This window comes from Eucyclogobius newberryi, unplaced genomic scaffold, assembly GCF_026437365.1.
Source record: "Eucyclogobius newberryi isolate DKJ021-1_F unplaced genomic scaffold, fEucNew1.0.hap1 SCAF_13, whole genome shotgun sequence".
NCBI classification, from domain to species: domain Eukaryota; kingdom Metazoa; phylum Chordata; class Actinopteri; order Gobiiformes; family Gobiidae; genus Eucyclogobius; species Eucyclogobius newberryi.
This window is the reverse complement of record NW_027315757.1, coordinates 15,691,668-15,717,868: the sequence shown is the minus strand read 5'-3', so window position 1 is coordinate 15,717,868 and position 26,201 is coordinate 15,691,668. Positions and strand designations below refer to the sequence as shown.

At 47.4% G+C, this 26,201-nt stretch overlaps 2 protein-coding genes across 5 annotated transcripts in view; both read right to left on the bottom strand.

Annotated features, from left to right (window-relative positions):
- LOC140358048 (xylosyltransferase 1-like) overlaps window positions 1–10,108 on the bottom strand; it is a 41,366-nt gene extending 31,258 nt beyond the window's left edge. For all 4 annotated transcript variants that reach the window (XR_011926690.1, XR_011926692.1, XR_011926691.1 and 1 more), the window contains exon 1: window positions 9,760–10,108. Coding sequence is in view for 1 of the 4 variants with exons in the window: in XM_072442696.1 (XP_072298797.1) it covers window positions 9,760–10,020 (261 nt within the window). In the remaining 3 variants the exon portion in view is untranslated. The remainder of the gene's footprint in view (window positions 1–9,759) is intronic.
- A 515-nt stretch (window positions 10,109–10,623) lies between these two features.
- Window positions 10,624–26,201, bottom strand: part of LOC140358774 (uncharacterized) — a 42,292-nt gene continuing 26,714 nt past the window's right edge. The window contains exons 10-18 of the mRNA XM_072443823.1: window positions 19,516–19,560; window positions 18,941–19,166; window positions 18,796–18,895; window positions 18,618–18,719; window positions 17,607–17,676; window positions 17,007–17,109; window positions 15,828–15,907; window positions 11,669–11,676; window positions 10,624–11,041 (exon numbers count right to left, since the gene is read on the bottom strand). Of these exons, the coding sequence (XP_072299924.1) occupies window positions 10,653–11,041; window positions 11,669–11,676; window positions 15,828–15,907; window positions 17,007–17,109; window positions 17,607–17,676; window positions 18,618–18,719; window positions 18,796–18,895; window positions 18,941–19,166; window positions 19,516–19,560 (1,123 nt within the window). The 3' untranslated portion in view covers window positions 10,624–10,652. The remainder of the gene's footprint in view (window positions 11,042–11,668; window positions 11,677–15,827; window positions 15,908–17,006; window positions 17,110–17,606; window positions 17,677–18,617; window positions 18,720–18,795; window positions 18,896–18,940; window positions 19,167–19,515; window positions 19,561–26,201) is intronic.

The following is a 26,201-nucleotide window of genomic DNA, read 5'->3' as shown; positions in this document are numbered from 1 at the left end:
GGACAGAACCAGGGACAGAACAAGGGACAGAACCAGGGACTGAACCAGGGACAGAACCAGGACTGAACCGGGGACTGAACAAGGGACTGAACCGGGGACAGAACAAGGGACTGAACCGGGGACTGAACCAGGGACAGAACCGGGGACTGAACCAGGGACAGAACCAGAGACAGAACCAGGGACAGAACCAGGACTGAACCAGGGACAGAACCAGGGACTGAATCAGGGACTGAACCAGGGACAGAACCAGGGACAGAACCAGGAACAGAATCAGGGACCGGACCAGGGACCGGACCAGGGACAGAACCAGGACTGAACCAGGGACAGAACCAGGGACTGAATCAGGGACAGAACCAGGGACAGAACCAGGGACTAAACCAGGGACTTAACCAGGGACAGAACCAGGGACTGAACCAGGGACTGAACCAGGGACTGAACCAGGGACAGAAACCGGGACAGAACCATGGACCGGACCAGGGACAGAACCAGGACTGAACCATGGACAGAACTGGGGACAGAACCGGGAACAGAACCGGGGACTGAACCGGGGCCCAAACCAGGATCTGAACCAGGGACTAAACCAGGACTAAACCAGGACTAAACCAGGACTGAACCAGGGACTGAACCAGGAAAAGAACCAAGGACTGAACCAGAGACTGAACCAGGGACTAAACTAGGGACTGAACCAGGGACTGAGCCAGGAACAGCACCAGGGACTGAACCAGAAACTGAACCAGGGACTAAACCAGGGACAGAACCAGGGACTGAACCAGGACTGAACCAGGGACTAAACCAGGACTGAACCAGGGACTAAACCAGGGACAGAACCAGGGACTGAACCAGGACTGAACCAGGGACTGAACCAGGAACAGAACCGGGAACCGAACCAGGGACCGGACCAGGAACAGAACTAGGGACAGAACTAGGGACAGAACCAGGGACTGAACCAGGGACTGAACCAGGGACTGAACCGGGGACCGGACCAGGGACAGAACCAGGGACAGAACCAGGGACTGAACCAGGGACAGAACCAGGGACACAATCAGGGACTGAACCAGGGACTGAACCAGGGACTGAACCGGGGACCGGACCAGGGACAGAACCAGGGACAGAACCAGGGACTGAACCAGGGACAGAACCAGGGACTAAACCAGGGACTGAACCAGGGACTGAACCAGGGACAGAACCAGGGACAGAACCAGGACTGAACCTGGGACAGAATCAGGGACTGAACCAGGGACAGAACCAGGGACTAAACCAGGGACAGAACCAGGACTGAACCTGGGACAGAACCAGGGACAGAATCAGGGACTGAACCAGGGACTAAACCAGGGACAGAACCAGGACTGGCCACAGAGGGACCCGGTCCAGACAGCCTCCTCTTGACCGCGGTGAAGTTAGTTTCACGTTGGACGTTGGACATTCGCCTCCGCAACTAGAGCGGGAGCTTCCTCTGAGTGTGCCCCGCCTGCAGTAGCTCGACGCGGGGAGCTGCGCGCTGAAGTGCCGCTTGGTACGCCAGTTAGGGACCAACTCTAAAGTACCGTTTGTTTAAAAATGTGTTGTCTTAAAAAATATCAAACGTATTTATATTTAAAAAAAACAACAATATTGAGCATGAATCCAAGTTGCTAATATTAGATGCAATAGTCCTTTTGGGCTGAAAAATTAACCCTTTGTAGATTTTTAAAGAATTTTTTTTGTCAAAAATCAAGGATTCTTATCAATAGCTCCTAAGTCAGCTAGCCTAGATAGTAAACGCTAAGTGATTATAATAGTTTGAGTCTCCAGGTATCACGCACACCTTTTACTTTTTCAAATTAACCCTTTATAGATTTTTAAGGAATATTTTTCGTCAAAAAACAAGGATTCTTTTCAATAGCTCCTAAGTTAGCAAACCTAGATAGTAAAAGCTAAGTGATTATAGTAGTTGTGGTCTCCAGGTATCACGCACACCTTTTACTTTTTCAATTTAAACCTTTATAGATTTTTAAGGAATATTTTTTGTCAAAAAACAAGGATTCTTTTCAATAGCTCCTAAGTTAGCAAACCTAGATAGTAAAAGCTAAGTGATTATAGTAGTTGTGGTCTCCAGGTATCACGCACACCTTTTACTTTTTCAATTTAAAAAAACCCTTTATAGATTTTTAAGGAATATTTTTCGTCAAAAAAGATGATTCTTTTCAATAGCTCCTAAGTCAGCTGACCTAGAAAGTCAAACCCAAGTGATCCAGGTATCACGCACACCTTTTACTTTTTCAAATTAACCCTTTGTTGATTTTTAAGGAATATTTTTCGTCAAAAAACAAGAATTCTTTTCAATAGCTCCTAAGTTAGCAAACCTAGATAGTAAAAGCTAAGTGATTATTGTAGTTGTGGTCTCCAGGTATCACGCACACCTTTTACTTTTTCAAATTAACCCTTTATAGATTTTTAAGGAATATTTTTTGTCAAAAGAAAAGGATTCTTTTCAATAGCTCCTAAGTCAGCTGACCTAGAAAGTCAAACCCAAGTTATTATAGTAGGTTGAGTCTCCAGGTAACACCTTTTACTTTTTCAATTTAACCCTTTTTGAATTTTAAGGAATGTTTTCCGCCAAAAATCAAGGATTATTTTAGCAGTTAGCAAACACCGTAGAGTTGCTGAACTGACTGGTAAACGGTCAAGGAAACGGCCTGTGCTACTGGACCCTGGACCACAGAATGTCAGCAGAGCTTTGAGGCCTTAAAAGCCAAGCTCCCCACGGCCCCGGTACTTTGCCTACGCTGACTTCTCCCTCCCATTCATTCTGGAGGTTGGTGCAAGTCATGCTGGATTGGGGGCAGTGCTCTCCCAGGACCAGGAAGGGAAGGTACGACCTCTTGCGTACGCCAGTCGAGGCCTGCGCCCGACTGAGCGCAACATGTCCAACTACAGCTCCATGAAGCTAGAGTTGTTGGGCCTTAAGTGGGCCCTGACTGAGAAATTCAGGGAGTAACTGCTAGGACACAAATGCGTGATCTATATGGACAACAATCCCCTGAGTCATCCCTCCTCAGACACACTGGGAGCTGTTGAGCAGCGCTGGGCCGCCCAGTTGGCCTCTTTTGATTTTGAATTAAAATATCGTTCAGGTAAGTGTAACCAAAATGCTGACACTTTGTCTCGCCAGCCTGGCACTTCCTTACAGGAAGTGGCACCGGGAACTTGGGGCACATGTCTGCCTGGGCAGTTAAAACAAGCCCTACAAGGAATGGTTACACAGGCAACACAGTCCCTTGTGACTTTTCTACCGCAAGTTGCCCCTGCTGACCTCCGCGAGCTTCAGCAGTCTGACCCCGCCATACAGGAGATCCTGACCTTTTGGCAACAAAATCGACAGCCCACTCGTGAAGAGCGACGAGCCCTCTCTTCGACTGCCCTCTTAGTGCTGGCCCAGTGGGACCGCCTGGTAGAGTTAGAGGGGCTGCTGTATCGGCAGGTGTTTCGTCCTGACGGTGGTGGGGCTGTGTATCAACTCCTTCTGCCTAAAGCCTTGGTCCAGAATGTCCTCACCCAGGTCCATCAGGAGCATGGACACCAAGGAATAGAGAGGACTCTGGCCTTGCTGTGTTCCCGGTGCTATTGGCCAGGTATGTCACGGAAGGTAGCCCAATGGTGCCAGGCTTGCGAGAGATGTCAGCATGCAAAGGACAACCAATCGGTTCCTCACGCCTTTATGGGCCACTTACTGGCTTCACAGCCAAACAAGATCCTTGCTATCGACTTTACCCTGTTAGAGCAGACCTCCACTGGTCTGGAAAACGTGCTGGTCATGACTGACGTTTTTAGCAAATACACACTTGTAGTTCCAACCCGCAACAAGCACACTTCCACTGTGGCGCAAGTCCTGGTCACAGAGTGGTTTGCAAAGTTTGGTGTTCCGGCATGCATACACTCGGACCAGGGACGAAACTTTGAGAGCACTCTCATCCAGCAGTTGTGTAAGCTGTATGAGATTACAAAGTCTCGGATATTGAACTATTGGCTATTGGCATGAGGCCATATTAATCTGCCACGGGAGTTCTCGCATGTGATTTTGATTGTAGTCTATGTGGCCCCGTGTGCCAATGCTGAATATGCTTGTGAAGCACTGCTCTCCTGCACTTGTAGGCTGCAAACACAGCATCCACAGGCTCTCTTCCTCATCTCTGGTGACTTTAACCACACTTCTCCCTCTTCTGTTCTACCAACATACACCCAGTATGTCACCTGCCCCACCAGAAACAATAGAACATTGGACTTGTTTTTTGCCAACACCAAAGAGGCTTATTCTTCTTCCCCCCTCCCTCCCCTGGGCAGCTCGGACCACAACCTTGTACATCTGAGGCCTGTGTATGAACCCATCATGCGCAGGCAGCCTGTGGTGTCCCGTGTGGTGAGGATGTGGTCTGCTGAGAGCGAGGAGGCTCTGAGGGACTGCTTCAGCACCACTGTCTGGACTGAGCTTTACGGCCATGGGGAGGACATCAACACCATCAGAGAGTGCATCACGGACTACATCAACTTCTGTTTTGAGAACATTGTTCCCTCCCGGACGGTGCGGTGTTTTCCAAACAACAAGCCATGGATTATCCGTGAACTGAAGGCTCTGCTGAAGGAGAAGAAGAGAGCCTTCAGGTCAGGGAACAAGGAGGAGCTGAGGACTGTGCAGAAAAAGCTGAGGAGGAAGATCAGGCAGGCTGAAGCCGGCTACAAGAGGAGGATGGAGGAGCAGCTGCAGCAGAAGAACATTCAGGGTGTGTGGAGAAGCCTGAAAACCATCTTGGGCTTCAAAATCTCCCCTGCCCAGACAGAGGGGGATCTATAGTGGGTGAATGATTTAAATGCTCACTTCTTGAGATTTGATTGGTCACCCACCCCTCCCCCTGCACAGCTGCATGCTCCCTCTTCCACAGCTGGACAATGCCCTGCATCCGTTCCTCTTCATTTCTCCGCCCCGGACCATCAGCTCCCCACTTCGCCTGGACTCACCCATCCCCCCAGCACACAGTCCCCCTGCCAACCACTGACTGTCACAGCAGCACTTGTGAGGAGTGAGCGGAAGAGGATTAAAGTGAGGAAGGCAGCAGGACCTGACGGCATCAGCCCCAGGCTCCTTAAGTCCTGCGCAGATGAACTGTGTGGAGTTATGGAGCATGTCTTCAACATGAGCCTGAAGCTGAGGGTGGTAACACAGGTCTGGAAGACCTCCTGTCTGGTACCTGTGCCCAAGACACCGCGCGCCAAAGACCTCAACAGCTTCAGGCCGGTGGCTCTCACGTCCCACCTGATGAAGACACTGGAGCGGCTGGTCCTGGACCACCTCCGCTCCACCGTGAGCTCAGTCATGGACCCGCTGCAGTTTGCATACCGACCTGGCATTGGAGTGGAGGACGCCATCATCTCCCTGCTGCACCGCTCTCTCTCTCACCTGGAAAAGCCTGGCAGCTCTGTGAGGTTCCTGTTCTTCGATCTTTCCAGCCCCTTCAACACCATCAGCTCCTGAGGGACGAGCTGGAGACTGCTGGTGTGGAGTATGACCTGGCAGAGTGGATCCTGGACTACCTCACAGACCAACCCCAGTTTGTGAGAGCACGGGACTGTGTGTCTGACACTCGGACCTGCAGTGTGGGGGCGCCCCAGGGCACTGTCCTCGCGCCCTTTCTCTTCACCCTTTACACTGCAGACACTTCAGACACGACACTGCAGAAGTTCTCTGATGACTCTGGCATCATCGGACTCATCACGGACGACGATGATGCAGAGTACAGGGGACTGGCGCAGTACTTTGTGGACTGGTGTTAGCGGAACCACCTCCTCATCAACGCGGGGAAGACCAAGGAGATGGTGGTGGATTTCCGCAGACGCCACCCCACTGCCCCCTTACCAGTGAACATCCAGAGAAGGGACATTGAGAGAGTGGACTCATACAAGTACCTGGGTGTTCATCTGAACCACAAACTGGACTGGACTCATAACACAGACGCACTGTACAGGAAGAGCCAGAGTCGGCTCTACCTCCTGAGGAGACTCAGGTCTTTTGGAGTGACAGGGCCACTCCTGAAGACCTTCTACGACTCTGTGGTGGCATCAGCCCTCCTGTACGGTGTGGCCTGCTGGAGCAGCAGCATCGCAGAGAGGGAGAGGAGGAGGCTGGACAAAGTCATCAAGAAGTACAGCTCCGCCCTGGGCTGCGCTCTGGACTCGGTGCAGGAGGTGGGGGACAGAAGGGTCCTGGCTGGATTCACATCTATGCTTGACCATGAGTGCCACCCCCTGCAGTCCGCTCTGGAGAGCAGCTTCAGTGAGAGACTGATCCACCCTCGCTGTGTGAAGGAGAGGTTTCGCAGGTCTTTCCTTCCTGCTGCTATCAGACTTTATATTAGTCCTGAACACTCGCAATACTGACTTAACAATGTGCAATTCCGTCATATGTGCAATATGTGCCGTCGTGACACATATTCATGTGCAATTACGGTCGTGATCACATGCAATGGTATTTATGTATTTATGTATTTATTTTTATCTTTATTATTTTTCCCCTCCATCCCTTGTTGGGTAATGGGAGTTTTTGTTTATAAGAGATCTTCTACTGAAAGTGTTTTTCAAACTTCCTATAAGTGATCTGTTCTTTTCTTCTGTATCTACCTCGGTATCTACCTGCGTTGCATCAATGAAATTTCCCCATGTGGGACAATAAAGGAATATATCTTATCTTGTCTTATCTTACTCCGTACCACCCAGCAGGAAATGGGCAGTGTGAGCGGTTCAATTGAACACTTCACAATATGTTGCGTGCTCTTCCTGCATCCCGTAAGAGGGACTGGAGTGGTTGCTTACCCCAGGTGCTCTACGCATATAACACCACTCTCCACCAGTCCACTGGTGAGTCTCCATTCTTCCTGATGTTTGGGCAAGAACCACGTCTGCCTATTGATTGCTTGTTGGGTAGGGTGCAAGACCCCGTGGGGGGGGGAAGTGTGCATGAGTGGGTGTTACGACCACCCGGCTCAACGGCAGCCAAACAAAGAGGGGAGTCCACACAGCACTCACAATAATTAATAGTATATTTTTATTATAAATAATCAGGCCCTGCAAAAGAAACTAATGTATATGTGTAGATGGCAACTAACTAAGTGTAGTGTGATATGTATCGTTGCAATGAAAATGTGCAAAAATAAACAGAATTAAACTGTGCTGCCACACAGTACAGCAACCAGTCTTGGGGCGTGGCGAGAGAGAGAGAGACTGCTCCCACCAGCCTCCTTTATATCCAGGCTGGCTCCACTCAAGCCAAACGATCCTAAGGTGTGTTAGGAGGGACCTGCAGTGGAGAGAATCACCTGGCAACCAGGAGAGGGTGCTGACTCCCACTGCCCAGGGAGCTGACACCCCTACAGAATCCCTAGGTTCGTAACAGTGGGTGAAAAGAGCACCAGACGCGTCTTCAGGTGGCTTTCAACGGGGCAAGAGAAAGATTGCGTCTGGCGGCCTCACGCAGAAAGGCAAATCATGACCAACGGGTCATAGATGTGCCATTTAAGGAAGGCCAGCTGGTGCTACTTTGCGATTACAGTGCTAGGGGTTGTCGGAAGACCCAAGACCTGTGGGGTCCTCAACCTATGTTGTCCTGCAAGCCCCAAGGGAAGATGGTGTGGTGTACACGGTGGCTCCTGTGGATCAACAAACCAAGGTAAAAAGGGTCCACCGATCCTCGTTGAAGGCCCTGCTTTGCATTGACTCCCCTGCCACTGTCCCTGGTGTAAATCTTCCGGATGCACCTGTAGCACCAATCGTAGAAGATGAACAGTCATTTGAGGATGATTTGTTTTTACAGCCGCCGGTGCGGCAGCCAACAGTTGTGCCCCAAAACTCCTCCCACGTCCCATTACACGTGCCGAGTGCTCAAGAACCATTAGTTGCTCTCCCCACCGTGGTCACTGACCAGGCTCCGCCAGCAATTGACGCTGTGGCCAATCCTGGCTTCAGCGAGGCATCTGTACGCCGGTCCACTCGCACGACCGCTGGCCAATACCTAAATCCCCACCGTATTCCAAGGTCCCTAGTTGAACAACCATCCGGCCAAGGTGCTCCTGTGTCATCCTCCAGGCTGACACAAGCAGTTTTTAGGCCTTGGTGTTAAGTTGTGTTTCATCGTCGGGGCGACGATGCATTTCGGGGGGGGTGGAATGTGGCAATATGGGCTGTAGAGGCCTGTGCTGAGGGTACACTTACCTGCCGCTCCGTGGCGCTCAGCTGGCAGACAATTTAAGCGCGCCCTCCTCATCCGCCTCTCGTTTCGCCCACACGCTCTTCCGGGCCTTGGTTGTTGGCCACTCCGTCCTCCATTCCAGGTAATGACAATCCCGCGGCTTCGATTCATTCATTTCACAAATTCATGAATTAAATTCTTCCGGTAGTGCCGCTGCAGTGCCACAGGCACCCATAATCCAGTCCGGGGCTCTGGCAAATCACCTAGCAGGTAATGAACTCCCAATTCTCCTCAGTCATTCAGTTTCAACGCTCCTAAATCCCGGTTTGCCCCAGATACACCGGTCAAGTACACCCGTTTGGCTTTTAACGCCTTGTCCATGAGCACGTGCCGCAGATTGCGGCGAAGGCGCTGTTGTGCGGCAACAGCTGGCCAACGTTGCATGCGCTGGTCCACTCAGTTTGGATGCAGCCTGTGGTGTGGAGCGATCCCATTGAGCAGCTAAGGAAGTATCGTGTGCTACTCTGTCAACCATGCCCGGTATGTGCCGAGAATTTATTTAGATCAGTTTCGATTGAATGTAGTAATTCCACTGGTAATATTGCAGGTCTCCTGTGGTGGTCTGCAGCGGCTTGGGCACGCCCCCCTCTGCTGTTTAGTTCCTTCTTGGCTTCTTTTTGTTTTGTTCCTGCTCTGTTCTGATCCTGTATTGTGCCTATTTTGCCGTCCCGTTTTGTTCCTGTTTTGTCCCTATTTTGTTCTTATTTCGCCTACTATTATAATAACTTGGGTTTGACTTTCTAGGTCAGCTGATTTAGAAGCGATTGAAAAGAATCCTTGTTTTTTGACGAAAAATATTCCTTAAAAATCTACAAAGGGTTAATTTGAAAAAGTAAAAGGTGTGCGTGATACCTGGAGACCACAACTACTATAATCACTTAGCTTTTACTATCTAGGTTTGCTAACTTAGGAGCTATTGAAAATAATCCTTGTTTTTTGACAAAAAATATTCCTTAAAAATCTATAAAGGGTTAAATTGAAAAAGTAAAAGGTGTGCGTGATACCTGGAGACCACAACTACTATAATTACTTGGGTTTGACTTTCTAGGTCAGCTGACTTAGGAGCTATTATAAAGAATCCTTGTTTTTTGACTAAAAATATTCTTTAAAAATCTACAAAGGGTTAATTTTTTAGCCCAAAAGGACTATGACATCTAGGATTTGCAACTTGGATTCATGCTCAATGTTGTTGTTTTTTTTGTTTTTTTTATAAATATGTTTATATTTTTTAAGATAACAAACGGTACTTTAGAGACGGTCCCTAACTGGCGTACCAAGCGGCACTTCAGCGCGCAGCTCCCTGTGTCGAGCTACTGCAGGCGGGGCACACTCAGAGGAAGCTCCCGCTCTAGTTGCGGAGGCGAATGTCCAACGTCCAACGTGAAACTAACTTCACCGCGGTCTCCTCTTGATGGTCACAGCTGCATCACCGCCTCACGAGCCTCGGGACTCGCGCTCAAACGTCGCGTGGATAAACGCGCACTTACCGCGTGCAGCTGGTTCCGCGCGGCAGACTTGAGCGGCGGCGGTGGCGGGATGCGCGTGTCTCCTTTCCGCTGCAGTCTCCTCCGCGCGAGCTCCCCTCCTCGCGCCTCTCTCCTCTCGCGGCTCGCGCTCGAGTCCAGGCCGCTGAAGTTCCACAGCGCGAGCGTCTGCATGAGCAGCAGCACGGCCACTGCCGCGAGCAGCGCCGCGGAGCGCGAGCGGCGGCACGGCCTCCGCGCGCAAGAGTTACCGGGCGTCAGCATCCTCACGAGCCCCGTGCCCCGCGCGCCAGCACCTCACAGCAGGATGAACCCTCGTGCCCGGAGCCAACAGCGCGAGAGCTGCTGGAGGAGGAGGGCAGGGCTCAGGGGCCCCCAGTGCGGCCGCCTCTGTCTCTGCATCAGCAGCAGCGGTGAGAGAGGCCCCCACGCGCCCCCACGCGCCCGAGCACAGAAGTGCACGTGCGGGTCATGTTTCTTAGGCTCTGATTGGACCAGACCAGGTCTGTTTGAAAGTACATTTAAGCCTAAAGTAAAATCATGTAATGTACTTACAGCGTAACTCCTTCCACCAGAGCGCTTTACAGTGTTTTATTCTTTTACTCGACATTTGGCGATGGTAAACTACTGTAGCAACAGCTGCCCTGGGGCAGATTGACAGAAGCCAGGCTGCATTATGGGCCAACCATCGCACCAGGTTCATATTCATCATTAAAGTGAAGTGCCTCCGCTCAGAATCATGTGGCAGGAAAAGGGACATTTAAAAATGAGAGCCTCATGAGGACTCAAGAAGTCACAATTCATATTTGTATTTTTCCAAAAACTTTATTTAAGGATTGTACTAATGCATACATCTGTTACGGCAGAATGTGACTTACATATACATGCGATTTAACTTAGGTCTGACAAGCAAGCTGTGGTTTAAAGACTTTGATGATCTGGATTCTACCGGGGTTCCACACGCAGTCCTCCTCCAGTCCACTTAGCACCATCCCGCAGTTGGGGGGCACCCACGCCGTGTTGTACCCGTGGTCGTGCCAGGTCTCCCGCAGAGGGTGGTCCAGGCTATCGATTTTTTTCACTTTCCCAACGTTGACCAGGACCCTGATGACCACTCTGTCATGTTCAGGGTGATTGATGGGGTAGCGGCTGGCCTTCTCCACGTCCCGGCTCAGGTACACCCCGGGGCCCAGCATCCCGCCTGTGGACTGTTTAAAACGGTTGTCATTCCAGATGGCCAGAGCATTGGCGCTGCTGGTGCCGTGGTACATGATGTATTGCCTGCCTAAAACACAGAAATTCGCACATTCACCAGATCAGATTTATTGTATTATGATGAAATGGTCATATTATTTATGTCTTTGCATTGCATTGTTTTATGTTGTTAGTCCAGTTTATGTATGTATGTCTTTTAAAGCTAGAGTCTGGTACAAAGCCTCTTGTTTTCTTTGACTAAAGCTCCTGTTCCTGTCAAGTAAAATAAGATAAATTTGGTCACTCAAGAAAATTGACATTGTCACCCAACACTCCTGAATATCAGTACAAGCCACAGCTGCCCTGAGGTTTGCTGCCATGTCATGGACACAAAGTGCAGAGCTCAGGACAAACTGCCAGGCCAAATTTTGGTTGTGGCAAAAGTGACTCAGGATCTCTAGAGAAGTGGCACATTTATTAGAAAATTGAAGAAAAAAAATCACATGTAATTTCTGGTGTTCTGGTGTAAAATTTGATGTACTATTTTTCCACATTATTTAGGCTCCATGGCTAGATTTTGACTAACTAGGGTGTATGAGTTTTAAAGGTGCCATATGATGCTTTTTTCCCCTTTTGTAGTCTATTCTAAGGGTATATTTGATCATAATAAGGGTTGTGCAACACCCATAACATAATAGTTATGAAATATCACCCATACCTTGGACCCTGCTCACAAATCGGAAATGCAAACGGCTTAGTTTGAGATTCGCCTCCACCCTTGCGAAGAGCGATCCCGCCCACCCGTGACAAAGTCTCGTGGAGACACAGCTGTAAATCTCTCGCGCTCCATCGTCTGTGCCAGCACTCAAATGTAACTTTGTTGTAAGTTCCACAACACAAGTCCAAAGATTCACAGCGCAGCAGGCTCTCCTGTGCAACGTGAAACTAACCGCTGTTGCTCTCTTCCTCATTCACACGCAGAGCAACAGACTCCGCGGCACCACTCACCCTCCCTCCCCCTTTCCCCCTCTGCGCAGCCAGGGAGAGGAGGAGGGGAGAGGAGGAGGGGAGAGGAGGAGGGGAGAGGAGGAGGGGAGAGGAGGACGGGAGAGGAGGAGGGGAGAGGAGGACGGGAGAGGAGGAGGGGAGAAGAGGAGGGGAGAAGAGGAGGACGGGCGTGGGGGGAATGGTGTCGCGGGTTCGTGATTATGACGAGCTGTTTTGGCTACCCCCGTCAATTTGCAGTTTCTAGGAAAGGATATAGTCTGTTCTGTAGCTAAAAACTGCGTGAATTAATCAAAAAAATACTTTGGGCACATATACAGTATGAGGCACAAATAGCACTGTAAAAAAGTTAAATGCTCTGAAAAGTCGATTTTGCATGATATGGGACCTTTAAGACGCCCCGGATTGAGTTTAGGGCACTGAGTGAGGACTGGGGCTCCAGATATATGGACTATAACCTATAGTGACTATAACCCAGGAGTGGGCAATTATTGTCCTCCGAGGGCCATATTCAAATCCAGGCAAGTAGCGGAGGGCCGGCCTGCAATCATTGGTGTGAAAAAAAAACATCTAAAAAATCAAATATCAAATAAATATCACTTTTCTGTCAAATATAGGCTATTGAATCTATTATTTAATTCATTTCACATCATATTTATTAAGGATACAAGTGCAGACAGATGCCTGAGGGCAAAAAATATTTCTTGGCGGGCGGGCCGGATTATAAAGACAAATGGGCCACATGTGGCCCGCGGGCCGTAGTTTGCCCACCCCTGCTATAACCTTTAGTGACTACAACCTATAGAGACTATAACCTATAGTGACTATAACGGTTATAGTCACTATAGGTTATAGTCACTATAGGTTATAGTCACTATAGTATAGTAAATATAACCTATAGAGACTATACCTATAGAGCTCATTCACCGACGTCACAAAACCACGTTGCCACCCCCTTGTCATGTATGTCCATAATTCAATCTCTTATCCTGTATATTTCATTGTAAATAGTGCCTCATGTATATATAGTGTAGTTTACTTTGTATTTTATGACACGTTTATGGGGAAAGTTAAGGTTTATTGGTAAGGCGAGAGGTTTTTAATTTGTTGTTTCACGGATTTTCCTTGGCATTTTTAAAAGGGGAGGACGGAATAAAAATGAAAATAAAATTTTATTTTCCCATTATCAAATCACATATTTACCATCCAAAAGTCTGAGTTGAATTTAAAAATAAAATTGTATTCTAAATACATTTCTTAGATTCTTAGAATATAGGCCCTACGCCCATCTCTCTACATTATCTACATAATTATAGTTATCAATGCAAGACATTGAAAATAACTGTTATTATACTGCGGTGTACAAAAATACCTTCAATGTCATAAACTAACCCAGACTGACAGCTTCTCAGAAAATGAATCATCCCGTGACCAAACAAGTCAGTTCGATAAACTTTATTGAGTCTTGACAGGAACACAAAGTGTGCAATGAATGAAAATGTCTTATTGAGCTTAAATTTGGCCACAGTGATTTGATCCAACGGTGTAGTAATCTTTCACACGCTCGAGTTGTGGACACGCAGCTCAGCAGCGTCCGTACAATGCGATCAGAAGAGAACGTGTGACTCCAGGCGAGCTGGACATGTCGACTGTAATGTATTGCGCAATCGCGTATTATGTCCCTACTGCAGTCCGTACTGGTACTTCCGGAGTTCCCGCACATGTTCAATAAACAAGTCTGAAGACACTCTCGCCTCGTACCTGGCTCGGCTAAACATACGCAATACAAGTATATTACATGTATTGCGTATATATTTCGACATGAGTAGGGCTTGTGCTACTTAAATGGCAACGACAAAATTATTCTTCATTTCCTTGTTCGAACACGAGTTCAATGAATGGGAGCCCAAGCCGAAGCCACGCCCACCCCGCGTCCTTCATGGTAATCTACCAGTCGATCTCATGGATCTATGGTCAAGCCGTGAGTTGCGAGAGCTCTCTTACGTTCGGATGAACTCGGGGTCGTTCAGAAATGGTCGGAGGTCGGAGATGCTGGTGCAGAATAATTTTTTATTTTTATTGAGGTTTGGGCCAAAAAAACTGCGGAAAATCCGCGAAAACAGGAAAAATATATATATTTTTTTTATTTAGAATCTCCGTTTTTGACGTCGGCGGGCTCGCGAAACAACTTATCAAAAAATACTCGCCTAACTATATTTGTAAGCTTAGCTTTTAAGCTTGTTCCTTCTGACCGAGGAAGACTCAGTTGAAGATCGATCAGTAATCAGTGCATAGTACACACATAGTATCGCACAAGCGGTCCTTCGAGACGGATGATCCTTGGCTGAGTCAACGGGATGACTACTCCACAGAATCAAGATGAGGCGCCTCAGGAGAAGAGTCCAGAGTTTGGTCCCCGTCCATGCAGGAGCAGGAAGCTTCCAGGACATCTGGCAGACTACAAACATGGCTTATTTGATCCAGAGGACTTATCTGACAGCATTTCAGGAGAATCAGATAAGGAGGAGAGGTCTAGATGGGAGAAAATTGAGAATGTTTGGGACAAAGTGCTGACAATAATGAAAGAGATGCAAGTCACTATGACGGAAACCAGCAGTGCATTTACCAAGTGCGTGGAAAACCTAGAGCGAGACTGTAAGTTAAGTAGCCCTCTTCGTCAGCGCAGTTATGTGCGAGTTTATTCTCTTCCGCTTATACCTGAACCAGCTGAACCAGTATCAACCCCAATGCAGGACAGCAAAACTCATGTGAACCTGTTGCTTAGGCCAGTGCAACCTGCTGCAGTAAGTACGAGCGTTATTGTCCAGCCTGCTCAACACCCGAGAGTTATTCCGGTAGTTCGGCCTGCTCCACTACCTGCTCTCCCACCTAGAGCCGATCATGCTATTCATCCTGAGCGGCAAACCTGCCGTTTGAGTAGCCCAATCAATGCAGCTTGAAAGAAAGTCGAGACCAACACCTGTACAGCCCGAGTTTGCAACATCTGCCTCCTCCACCCAGTTCTAACCAGCTTTACTCTGCACAGCCTCATGCGCCTGCATCTTTTAGTAGACACTACTCTACACCCATGAATCAGCCGTCACGGGTGGCAGGAGTACAGCAGCCTATTGCCCTTAACCAACAATATGTTGCTCCACCCACTGATGCAGCCAATGGCTATCACACTTCTACAGCAGATTTAACCCCGCCGAACTTGATGGAAATTATTTTAGCTTCTTCATATGGCATCCCTAAACCTAAGCTGGCGATGTTCAGGTCAGGCACAGGAAGTGACTTTGCATTACTGAAGAAGGGGCTAGACAGTTTACTTGACCCACATACTCATCTCACAGAGGAGTATAAAATCCACATCCTGCTAGATCATTTAGAGCATCCAAGTGCTGCACAGGTGGCCCGGCGCTACATCCATCACCGCACTCCCTACACTAGTGCTATGCGGGCGCTGGATCAGAGGTACGAACAACCAAGGCAGTTAGTCCAGAGTGAGTTGAGTGCCATACCTAATTGCCTTCCTATTAGGGCTGATGACACTCAGGCCTTCAACGTTTTCTCCCAAGCAGTATACAGCTTGGTCGGTCTCCTCAGTTCTATGGATGGTGTTGCAGCCAGTGAGCTTCAGTGTGGTTCACATGTCGACAGACTACTCACCAAGCTCCCTCCAAGCTACAGGAACAGTTTCATCGAGTACTGCATCACACGTGGCATCATTCGCCCTGGTAGCAGCCGCACATACAACATGTATGACATCTCGGAATGGCTCAACCCTCTCAACCTCAGCCGGCAGACCAGGCACGCCAAGAGAGAAGCAACCCAAGAGGCACTACAGGGCCCAAGTCACAGAGTAAGTCTACCTGCATTTATTATGGCTCAGATCCTGCTCAAACACAACCAAAGCCAGAGCCCAGGGCACAAGCTTCTCCGTCAGTCCCTTCTAAGCAGAGGCAGAAGTTTAAGCCATATTGCCCTTACTATGAAGGTGCAGAGCACTACCTTAGTGGCTGTGAAGACTTCAAGAAACTAGACCTTAAAGCTGTAGCCTCTTGGATAAAGGATAAATCCAAATGTTGGCACTGTGGCCGTAAACGCTCTTCTGATCTGTGTACCCTGAAGAAACCGTGCAGCAGTTGTGGAGATCAGCACTTGTTAGTTCTACATGACCTGGCTGAAGCTGAGAAATGTGACCCTAACATCTTAAAGGTGGTATGGACGATTTTTTTCAGCAATTTTTTTGTCATATTTTCTCGTGGCGTGGATAAATCATTTGTCCTGCCACGTATCAATCATAAAGCGCACCTACCGCTCACCTGCAGCCGCGTCAGGCTTGTCCCCACGTTTCCGCGTGCCTAAGCGCATGGATCTATCATAATATAGTTCCCTCAGTGTACGGGGCAAAATGAAGACGGAGAAAGACAGTTTGAGCTGACGCAGAAGTGGACAGAAATCTACGGGAGACGAACGATGCGATGCGCTCCGTTGCGCTAATAAACAAACGCACGTGTGTGTTTTATCAGTCCACACGGGGAAGTGCGCATGCGCACTTCCGCCTGCGTTCTCAAATCGCCGAAAAATCGTCCATACTGCCTTTAACTGTGAGCACCTGCAGGATCTTCATGGGTCCTCTCGGACACTCAGGGCGTGTTATGCTCAAGGTTGTTTCTGTTCAGCTACACCATGACAGCAAGTCCCTGGACACATTTACTCTCCTGGATGACGGCTCAGATAAAACCAGCGGCAGTCAAATTCATAGGGTGGAACAGGCAGAAGAAACCCTTTCATTGAGGACTATCCGTCATGATGTGATCCAGGTACAGGGAGCCTATGTCTCATTACAGCTCTCACCGAAGTTCAAGCCGAAAACCTGCTGCAAGATAACGCAGGCCTTCACAGCTACACAATTGAGTCAAGCTGAACAGTCATACCAAGTACAGCTCTTAAAGGAGAAGTATCACCACCTACAGCGTGTACAGCTTGAGGGGTTTACACAGGTGCAGCCTTTGGTGTTAATTGGCTCTGACAATGCTCATGCTCACCTCATCACTCCTGTCGGTCCAGTCCTGCGTGGGGCAGCCCACTGGCCCGTGGCCATTTGCACCAAGCTCGGGTGGACCATCCAGGGTCCAAACAGCAGTCTGCCTACACAGCAGGGGGAGGTGCACTGCCTGAACATATCATGCCTTTCTCCTGCAGAAGCCCTACAGCAGAATGTACAGTGTCTGTGGCAACTAGACGCTCGCCTCTACAGACCAGAAAAGGAGGTTACACGCTCTAAAGAGGATGTAGAAGCCATAGCTATGTTAGAGGCCAAGACCATTAGAGTTCCTGAAGAAGGGATAGAGAGATATGCCACTCCCCTGCTCAGGAGGAAAGATTTACCACACCTCAAAGTAGTCAAAGGCCTCCTGAGATCCACAGAACGTAAGCTAGCTAGGAATCCTGATCTAGCACTCACTTACAACAAAGAGATCAAAAGGTTAGTAGACACAGGCTATGTTGTTAAGCTGACTCCAGACGAGATACATAACTCTACTGAATCTTGGTATGTACCACACCACATAGTACATCATAACAACAAGTCTAGGGTTGTCTTTAACTGCTCTTTTGAGTTCCAGGGGACCGTCCTCAACCACTACCTCCTGCCAGGACCTCCACTGGGCCCCATGCTGCTCGGCGTGCTCCTCCGCTTACGGCAGTTTCCTGTGGCTGTTAGCGGGGACATAAAAGCCATGTTTCACCAGTTCCAGCTGCTTCCAGAGGACCGCCCCCTCCTACAGTTCATGTGGCGAGATGGTGAAACAGAGCGGCCCCCAGACGTTTATGAGTGGAGAGTCCTGCCATTTGGGACTACGTGTGGCCCCTGCTGTGCTATCTTTGCACTACAGTGCCATCTGAGGGCGCACAAAGACACCCAGCAGGACATCTATGATGCAGTGCACACAGCTTTTTACTGTTTTAACTGTTTGCAGTCCCTTTCCGACCCACAAGAAGCCAAGGCTCTCATCGACAAAATGAGAGATCTTTTCCTCCAAGGTGGATTTGAAATACGCCAATGGGCCAGTAACATCCCTGAAGTGGTTGCTCATCTACCCAGCACAGCCAGGTCAGATAGGTGTGAGTTGTGGCTCAACTCCAAATGTCTTGATCCCCAGGAATCAACATTGGGTCTCAGCTGGCATTGCCCAACCTACGTCCTGGGATACACGTACCGCCCAGTGACCTACAAAACTCCCACACTGCTTAAAGTCCTGGCCAGTCAGTATGACCCACTGGGTTATATCTGCCCATACACCACAAGAGCAAAGCTTATTGTGCAGGCCCTGTGGAGCACAGAGAGAGGATGGGATGAGCCCATAGAAGGCACGCTGCTTCAGTCCTGGCTGGAATGGGAGGGAGAGCTGTCACATCTTCAGCACATTGTCATTCCTTGCTGTTATGCACAAAGTTATTCAACAAAGCAACAGTGTGACATATGAGGCCCATATATTCTGTGATGCCTCTGAGAGGGCTTATGGGGCAGTAGCCTATCTCAGAGTGAAGAACCAAATGTACATTTCCACTTCATTTGTCATGGCCCGGTCCAAAGTCACGCCCTGCAAGCAGGTGTCAAAGCCCTAGCAATGCTAGATGCTCCAAACAGAACTCACAATTCCACTGCTGTCTCTCTTCTTGTGGACAGATTCCACCACAGTGCTGCAATGGATCCAGTTCAACTCCTGCCGCTACAAGGTATTTGTAGGGACTCGAATCTGCGAGATCCACAAGCTGACATCCCCAGAGCAGTGGCATTATGTGAACCCACTGATGACCTCACTAGAGGCAAACGTCTGGCAGAGTTGACTGTCTCCAGCCGCTGGTCTGACGGGCCATACTTTCTGACTCGAACACCGGACATGTGGCCACAGACCCTGACAGAGCTCACAGACTGTGGCAGTGAGGAGCTCAAGAAAGCAGCATTTTGTGGCCATACCGCTGCACTCCCAAGCCCCGCGTGCGTGGAGCCCAACTCCATGCACGCCCCAGATCCAGCACAGTATGCAACGCTGGACAACCTGGTCCCTTCACTGCAGCCGAGCGTCTCGAGGCAGAGACACGGTTGCTTCGCTCTGCACAAACGGACAGTTTTCCCGAGAATCTTCAAGCTCTCTGAACAGGCCACACTGTACCCTCCAGCAGCAACCTGAGTGCTCTCTCTCCTGAATACGACAGCCTCAGCGGACTAATTAGAGTTGGAGGACGTCTGCGTCAGGCCACAGATGTAGACCCAGACAGCTGTTTCGGCCCATACCTGGTGAAGATTGGCCACAGGAGAGAGAAGCGCTGGGGGATCATCTACAAGTGCCTCAACACCCGATGTGTGCACTTGGATCTCCTGCCTAGCCTTGACACTGACTCTTTTCTTATGTCTTTACGCAGGTTTATTGCATGCAGGGGAAAGCCATACGAGCTGTGGTCAGACCGAGGCACGAACTGGGCCCAGAATTACAGCAACAGTTGGCCAAGCATACAATCAACTTCCACTTTAACCCACCGTACGCTCCTCACTTCGGTGGAGCCTGGGAGAGGTCGGTGAAGTAGGCCAAAGAGGTCCTGTTCACCACGTTGATAGAGGTTGAAGGTATCCTAAACTCTAAACCTTCCTTCCTTCCTTTTTTGCCCTCAGGCATCTGTCTGAACTTGTATCCTTAATAAATGTGACGTGAAATGAATTAAATAATAGATTCAGTAGCCTATATTTGAAAGAAAAGGGATATTTAATTTGATATTTAATTTTTGGGATTTTTCTTTTCTTCACACCAATGATCGCGGGCCGGCCCTCCGCTCCTTGCCTGGATTCGAATATGGCCCTCGGAGGAAAATAATTGGCCACCACTGCTATAGAGACTATAACCTATAGAGACTATAACCTATAGAGACTATAACCTATAGTGACTATAACCTATAGAGACTATAACCTATAGAGACTACAACCTATAGCGTTACATTACCTGTGACAGGAGCAGTAGAAACCAGTCGCACGGCTCCAAATAGCAGGTCACCATCATCCTCAGCCCAACCATACGACATGGTCCGTCACTGCTCAGGCACCTGCAAACACAAAGAAAATAGTTAACGCTGACAGCGCCTTAAATACAGAAGAATACAGAAAAAACAGATTGAGTTCCTCCATCCACCTCACAAATCACATAGAAAAAATTCCTCGAGCATATTTTTGCCAAAGCTTAAAATTCTTCATGTTTCCAAAGTCCGTTCACCTTCATCTGACACATTTTCACCTTAAATTGTGGACCTCACTTTGCCTGAATTCCCCTCGCCAGTCTGGACCTCTGCTATAGAAGAAGAGCCTGGTCTCTGTGTTTCTGGCTCTAGAGTTTATCTGCAAAGGCACGTCCATCCTGGTTCAGGCCTGGTTCAATCCTGGTTCAGTCTTTCAAAAGTCATAGCCAGTAAGAAAGAATTTCAGTTTTTTTGTACATTCAGTTTGAACAGACATTTAGCCAATATCATCAAGAAAATGCATCATACTGGGTTTGTACATTAATGGTTTGGTCAAATATGATAGAGCATCGTCTGTGTAGCAGGCAATTTTATGTTCTGTCCCATCACTTGAGAAACCATTTTTTCCCTCCTATTGTCTAATATATTGGGCCAATGGTTCTGGGTACAAAGTAAACAGTCTTGTCCCTCTTTCTAAAGTCAGTGGGTCTGTCAGGTGACCTTTCATTTTGATTCTTGATGTTGGGCCAGATGTCAATTTGTATTTTTATTTCAATTTTCACTCTTCGTGTTCTGTGTTTTATGTTTATTCCTTTTCTTCTTTTGTTAAACAACACTCTTGTTTAGTGGTTTAGGGCGTTACAAAATTACAATCAATTTCATTCAATTGCAGCAGACTGCACTGCTGTTTTAGCCTTATTTAATGCCCTCATTCCACAGGCAGAAGGTGTGTCGCCCTCTGCTGGTGCATGTGTTGTGTGCTCAGGAATGAGGTTATGCTGCAAATGCAAATGACAAAAAAATAAATGACAAAGAATCTCTTAATAATAAAACAATAGCCACATCAAAAGAAACATGAAATGTCACTGAATAAGTAATTTCATGGTTTTCTAAATCAAAATAAAACATGGGAAAAGGACAATATATTTAGTAATGGACAATTGATTTTTTCGTGTACATTTACAAATCTGTTTTACCATTTCCATACAGAAATCAGGGCCTAATAGACTGGAAACAGGTCGCAAAATACTACAGGGGCGTAAATAACTTAAAGGTTGAATGGACGATTTTTTTGGCATAAATCTGAGTCTTATTTCCTCGTGGCGTGTTCTGCCGATTAGTCCTGCCACGTATCAATCATAAAACGCACCTACTGCTCACCTGCAGCCGCGTGTGGCTCGTCCCACATTTCCGCGTGTCTAAGCGCATTGATCTATCATAATATAGTTCCCTCAGTGTACGGGGCAAAATGAAGACGGAGAAAGACAGTTCGAGCTGACGCAGAAGTGGACAGAAATCTACGGGAGACGAGCGATGCGATGCAATCCGTCGCGCTAATAAACAAACGCACGTGTGTGTTGTATCAGTCCGCACGGGGGAGTGCGCATGCGCACTTCCGCCTGTGTTCTCAAATTGCCGAAAAATCGTCCATTGCGCCTTTAATAATATAAATAAATACAAACAATCAACTGCTTTTGCAAGAAATCTCTGGACATCAATCTTTGCTGTAATAATCTTACGGAGAAAAGTTCTATAAACTAAGTACAACGATGTCTAACATGCATTGCCAGTGCATGAGGGGCTCCTCAAGGCTGCCCTTTGTCACTGGTTCTGTTCATAGTTTTTATGGACAGAATTTCTAGGCGCAGTCAGGGGTCGGAGGGTGTCCGGTTTGGGGACCACAGGATCTCATCTCTGCTGTTTGCAGACTATGTTGTTCTGATGGCTTCATCAAACCCGGACCTGCAACATGCACTGGGACGGTTTGCAGCCGAGTGTGAAGCGTCTGGGATGAGAATCAGCACCTCCAAATCCGTGGCCATGGTTCTCGACCGGAAAAAGGTGGCTTGCCCTCTCCAGGTGGGTGGGGAGTCCTTGCCCCAAGTGGAGGAGTTCAAGTATTTCGGGGTCTTGTTCACGAGTGAGGGAAGGATGGAGCGTGAGATCGACAGGCGGATCGGTGCAGCGGCTGCAGTGATACAGTCGCTGCATTGGACTGTTGTGGTGAAGTAGGAGCTGAGTCGAAAGACAAAGCTCTCGATTTACCGGTCGGTCTACTTTCCTACCTTCACCTATGGTCATGAGCTTTGGGTAATGACCCAAAGGACAAGATCGCGGATACAAGCGGTTGAAAAGGGCGTTCCCTTAGAGATAGGGTGAGGAGCTCGGCCACACGGGGGGAGCTCAGAGTACAGCCGCTGCTCCTCCAGCTGAGGTGGCTCGGGCATCTGTTCCAGATGCCTCCTGGGCGCCTCCCTCGGGAGGTGTTTCAGGCATGTCCCACCGGCCCCGGGGAAGACCCAGGACACGCTGGAGAGACTATGTCTCTAGGCTGACCTGGGAACGCCTCGGGATCCCCCCGGAGGAGTTGGAGGAAGTGTCTGGGGAGAGGGAAGTCTGGGACTCCCCCGCGACCCGGCCCCGGATAAGAGGAAGAAGATGGATGGACAACGATGTCTCAGTGTCGTCTTTGTACTGCAATGATGAGGAAAAGTACTAACACTTTATACTCACTACACGTGTTCCTGTAGTATTAAAATATTGGCAGCAGCGCGTACAACACCTGTGCTTTTGTGTGTGTTTGAATAATCAAATTTGAACATGAATATTTTACTATTTTATTAGAGCAAATGATGAGTTCATCTGTTTTGTCACTAAAGATCATTTGATCCAGAAAAGTGGAAGGACATTTGGATTACACAAACATGTATTCTAGTCATTTGCAAAAATCATCAGATTTTTTATATTTTTAAATAGTAGTCGTGTTTTAGCAAATTAACCAACTTAACTAAAAGCACTTTCCCAAATGTGTTGCAAAAAGGTGAAGTTTTAAATAATTTATGTCAAATAAAACAGATATCTTCAAGAAAGTAGTTTGTCAACACAAAACTCACAAGTTCCACATCTGCAGGAAGAAAATTCATCTTTTCAGGCAGAAACATGAAAATAGAGTAACTCATCAAAGCGTCTGACGGCCGGCGCCTAAAAGAGGGAGTTCCCTTCAAACAAGACGGTTCAAATGTTAAAATGCTAAATTAAAGTCTGTCCACCGATTACAATATGGAAATATGGATTTAAAACTACATGAGGACTTTCTTTAGGGAAATCCAACAAGTGAAAACATAAACTCACCTTTAGGACTCGTCTGGAAGTGTGTGTGGAAGAGAAGCATTCAAAGAGTCTTTGTTTCTCTTTACTGTAAAATCAAGCAGAGATCCTCCTCTTTGTGTGAGTCAGAGGCAGGATGTGAAGGACTTTTACTACAGTCAGTATATCAAAGCAGGTGTGTGTGTCCCGCCCTGTTTTATATATTTATTTTATTCATCTTTAACATCAATTAATCAAAAAAAAAAAACACTGAAATACACAATATACAAAGTATTTTATTCATTGTTTTGTTGCTGCAGCTCAAAAACATGAAGAACTACATAGACCATGATCCTTTGCTCCATTTCAGAGCAAAACATGAAGAAATAACAATATGAAAGTAAAGATTCACAACAAATGTTTCTACAATGTGTCATGGAATCAGACAATACGCCGATGCTATTCTGTAACACATCGAGAACACAATTCAACTTAGAATATGAAACAACACAGAAATATCAGACATTTGTATGGCAAGCTTGGGAGAAAACGCCGGGACTGATCACGCAGGCTGTGGTACGCAGCCTGCGTGATCCTCCTGCGTCTCACCCCGTTTTTTCCCATGCTGGTTGGTTTTATTAGATATTCTGGAATAGGCGGGTCACATTTCTCATTGGTCAGCTTCACATCAAGGCACTTGTTTTACAGCTGGTATTTTTCCTAGAGATTAAGCCTTGGGTAAACATTACCCAAACTCCTCTGGGCTGTCACACCCCCCCTGGGACAACATTCTTTGGCCCATCTTTACGACCCCTTCACAAATGCAGTTTGTCACACACCCGTTCTTCTCTTAGACTAATGATGCAGATAAAATATCACTATTATGCAGATAAAATACATCACAGAAATATAATCATATATTCACATGTTATCACATTTCCCTCCTGTTTATCAAAGCATTAGTCTACTGTATCATATGCCAAACACATTACTCTTTTCAGTTTGCAACATGTCTTTCATATTGTTGTTAAAATGACACTTTTACACACAAAAAGTGATGCACATTTCTCAACATTGAACACGCTCTTTTTCTCTCGGCCCACAACATGTCTACATGTCTATATTACTGTCCTAAATTTTGAGTCAGATTGGTCAATCTCTGTAATTTGACAAACAGACAATTTATCTTGTCTATAATTTGTGCGGTGTGATGGGAAATATAGAAGTACAAGCGGAAAGCCCTTAAACCCGCTGCTCTCTGGTCAGTCAGTTCTCGTCAGGGACCTCTCTGGACACCCCAATAGAATCAAATATGTTGTATCAGGTGCCAAAGGGACCAGATTGTCCACTAACCTCTCGACCTTGATCTTGCGGTATGGTTCTGGGTGATGCTGGTCTTTGTTATGACCATGGCTGGCCACAAAAGGGATACATAGGCACATCGTCCCACAAGTGTCCCCACACCACCATACGTCCTCGCTTGGTTTCTTAAGAGACCTTCTTCCGCTGCTCGCTTCGGTCACACCTTTGACACATATGAACTGGTACATTTCCCATCTCAATTCATAATCTCATTAACATTGCATGTAGTTATGTTGTAGCAGATAAAAAACTCTTAGTTAGTGTAAACAACAGTGGCTGTGGTGTAATATGCCATTGTGTTTCTTCAGCTATTGTCATGTCAATTATACATTGTACATTTCACATTACACATTTCATAACCTTTCATGTTGATCACTTATTTTCTTCCCTCTATTTTCCATTTACCGGTATACACAGTTGTGTATGTTGATCTGTTGTCCCGATTGCATAATACAGGTGTTCAGCACCCATATTATCGTCATCGCTGTGATGATGATAACTCGTTGATTCTTTTTCACAGAGTATGGTACTCTGCGCACCGTAGCCTCTGGCTCTCGTTCATCGTAGCAGAGTATAGCACTTTACACACTGTGGTCTCTGTGTCCGTTCATCGTAGCAGAGTATTGTACTCTACCGTAGACTCTGGACAAAACTCATACAAACGAAGTCCTGCGTCTTGTAGATTGCTTATGGATCTGGTGCTGTGTTGTCTGCTGCACCCATGATCTCGTCCTCCCCTGATTAGTGTGTGGCTCCGTCCACTTGGCTCGTCCACTTTGCTCGTCTCTGTAAACACCAAATCTCCAACACGTTCTGCTGCGGTGATAAACAAAGTCTTTTCGACAGTTCAGTGTATTTCAAACAGTTTTCTTGTTTACAATTTTTTTTTTTGTAATTATTGATTCGGAATATTTGTTTACACGTACATATCCCTCCTTTTTGAGATATGGCCTTGCCCATTTCTCAAACTACTACATTTAAACAAAATTCAACAATCCAGATAGTTTACAACGTTCACTAATCCAGGATGTAATCAAGGAAGAGATGGAATTGCGTCTGTCACTCCAACTCCGCAATGTCACCTCTTGACCTTTCACAGTTCAGTGGTCACATCCCTGGCTGAGCCCCTCCTTCCAAGGCGCTGGGCCCCCCCTGTGTGGGTCAATCAGTCTGTGTGTAATCTTACACTTCTCAAACCTATCTGTTTTACCACCATTTGTTTCAAACTCTAAATGTTCAAACTTTAAATGTTTCAAACTCTAAAAGTTTCAAACTCTAAATGTTTCAAACTCTAAATGTCTCAGTCCACGTGTGCGCGCATATGTATGTATGTGTGTGTGTGTGTGTGTGTGTGTGTATGTGTGTGTGTGTGTGTGTGTGTGAGTATGTGTGCAATACAAATACATCAAACAATAATAATTATCTCAATAATTCCCCGTTGAGCTGGCCATAAGGGTCAGTTCACAACTTAGAATTCTTCATCACATAATTAACATAAAGTTTCACATCTCCTCTTGTGGTGTGGCCTGAATAATGTCACACATCTAATGTAATATGTGCTAATC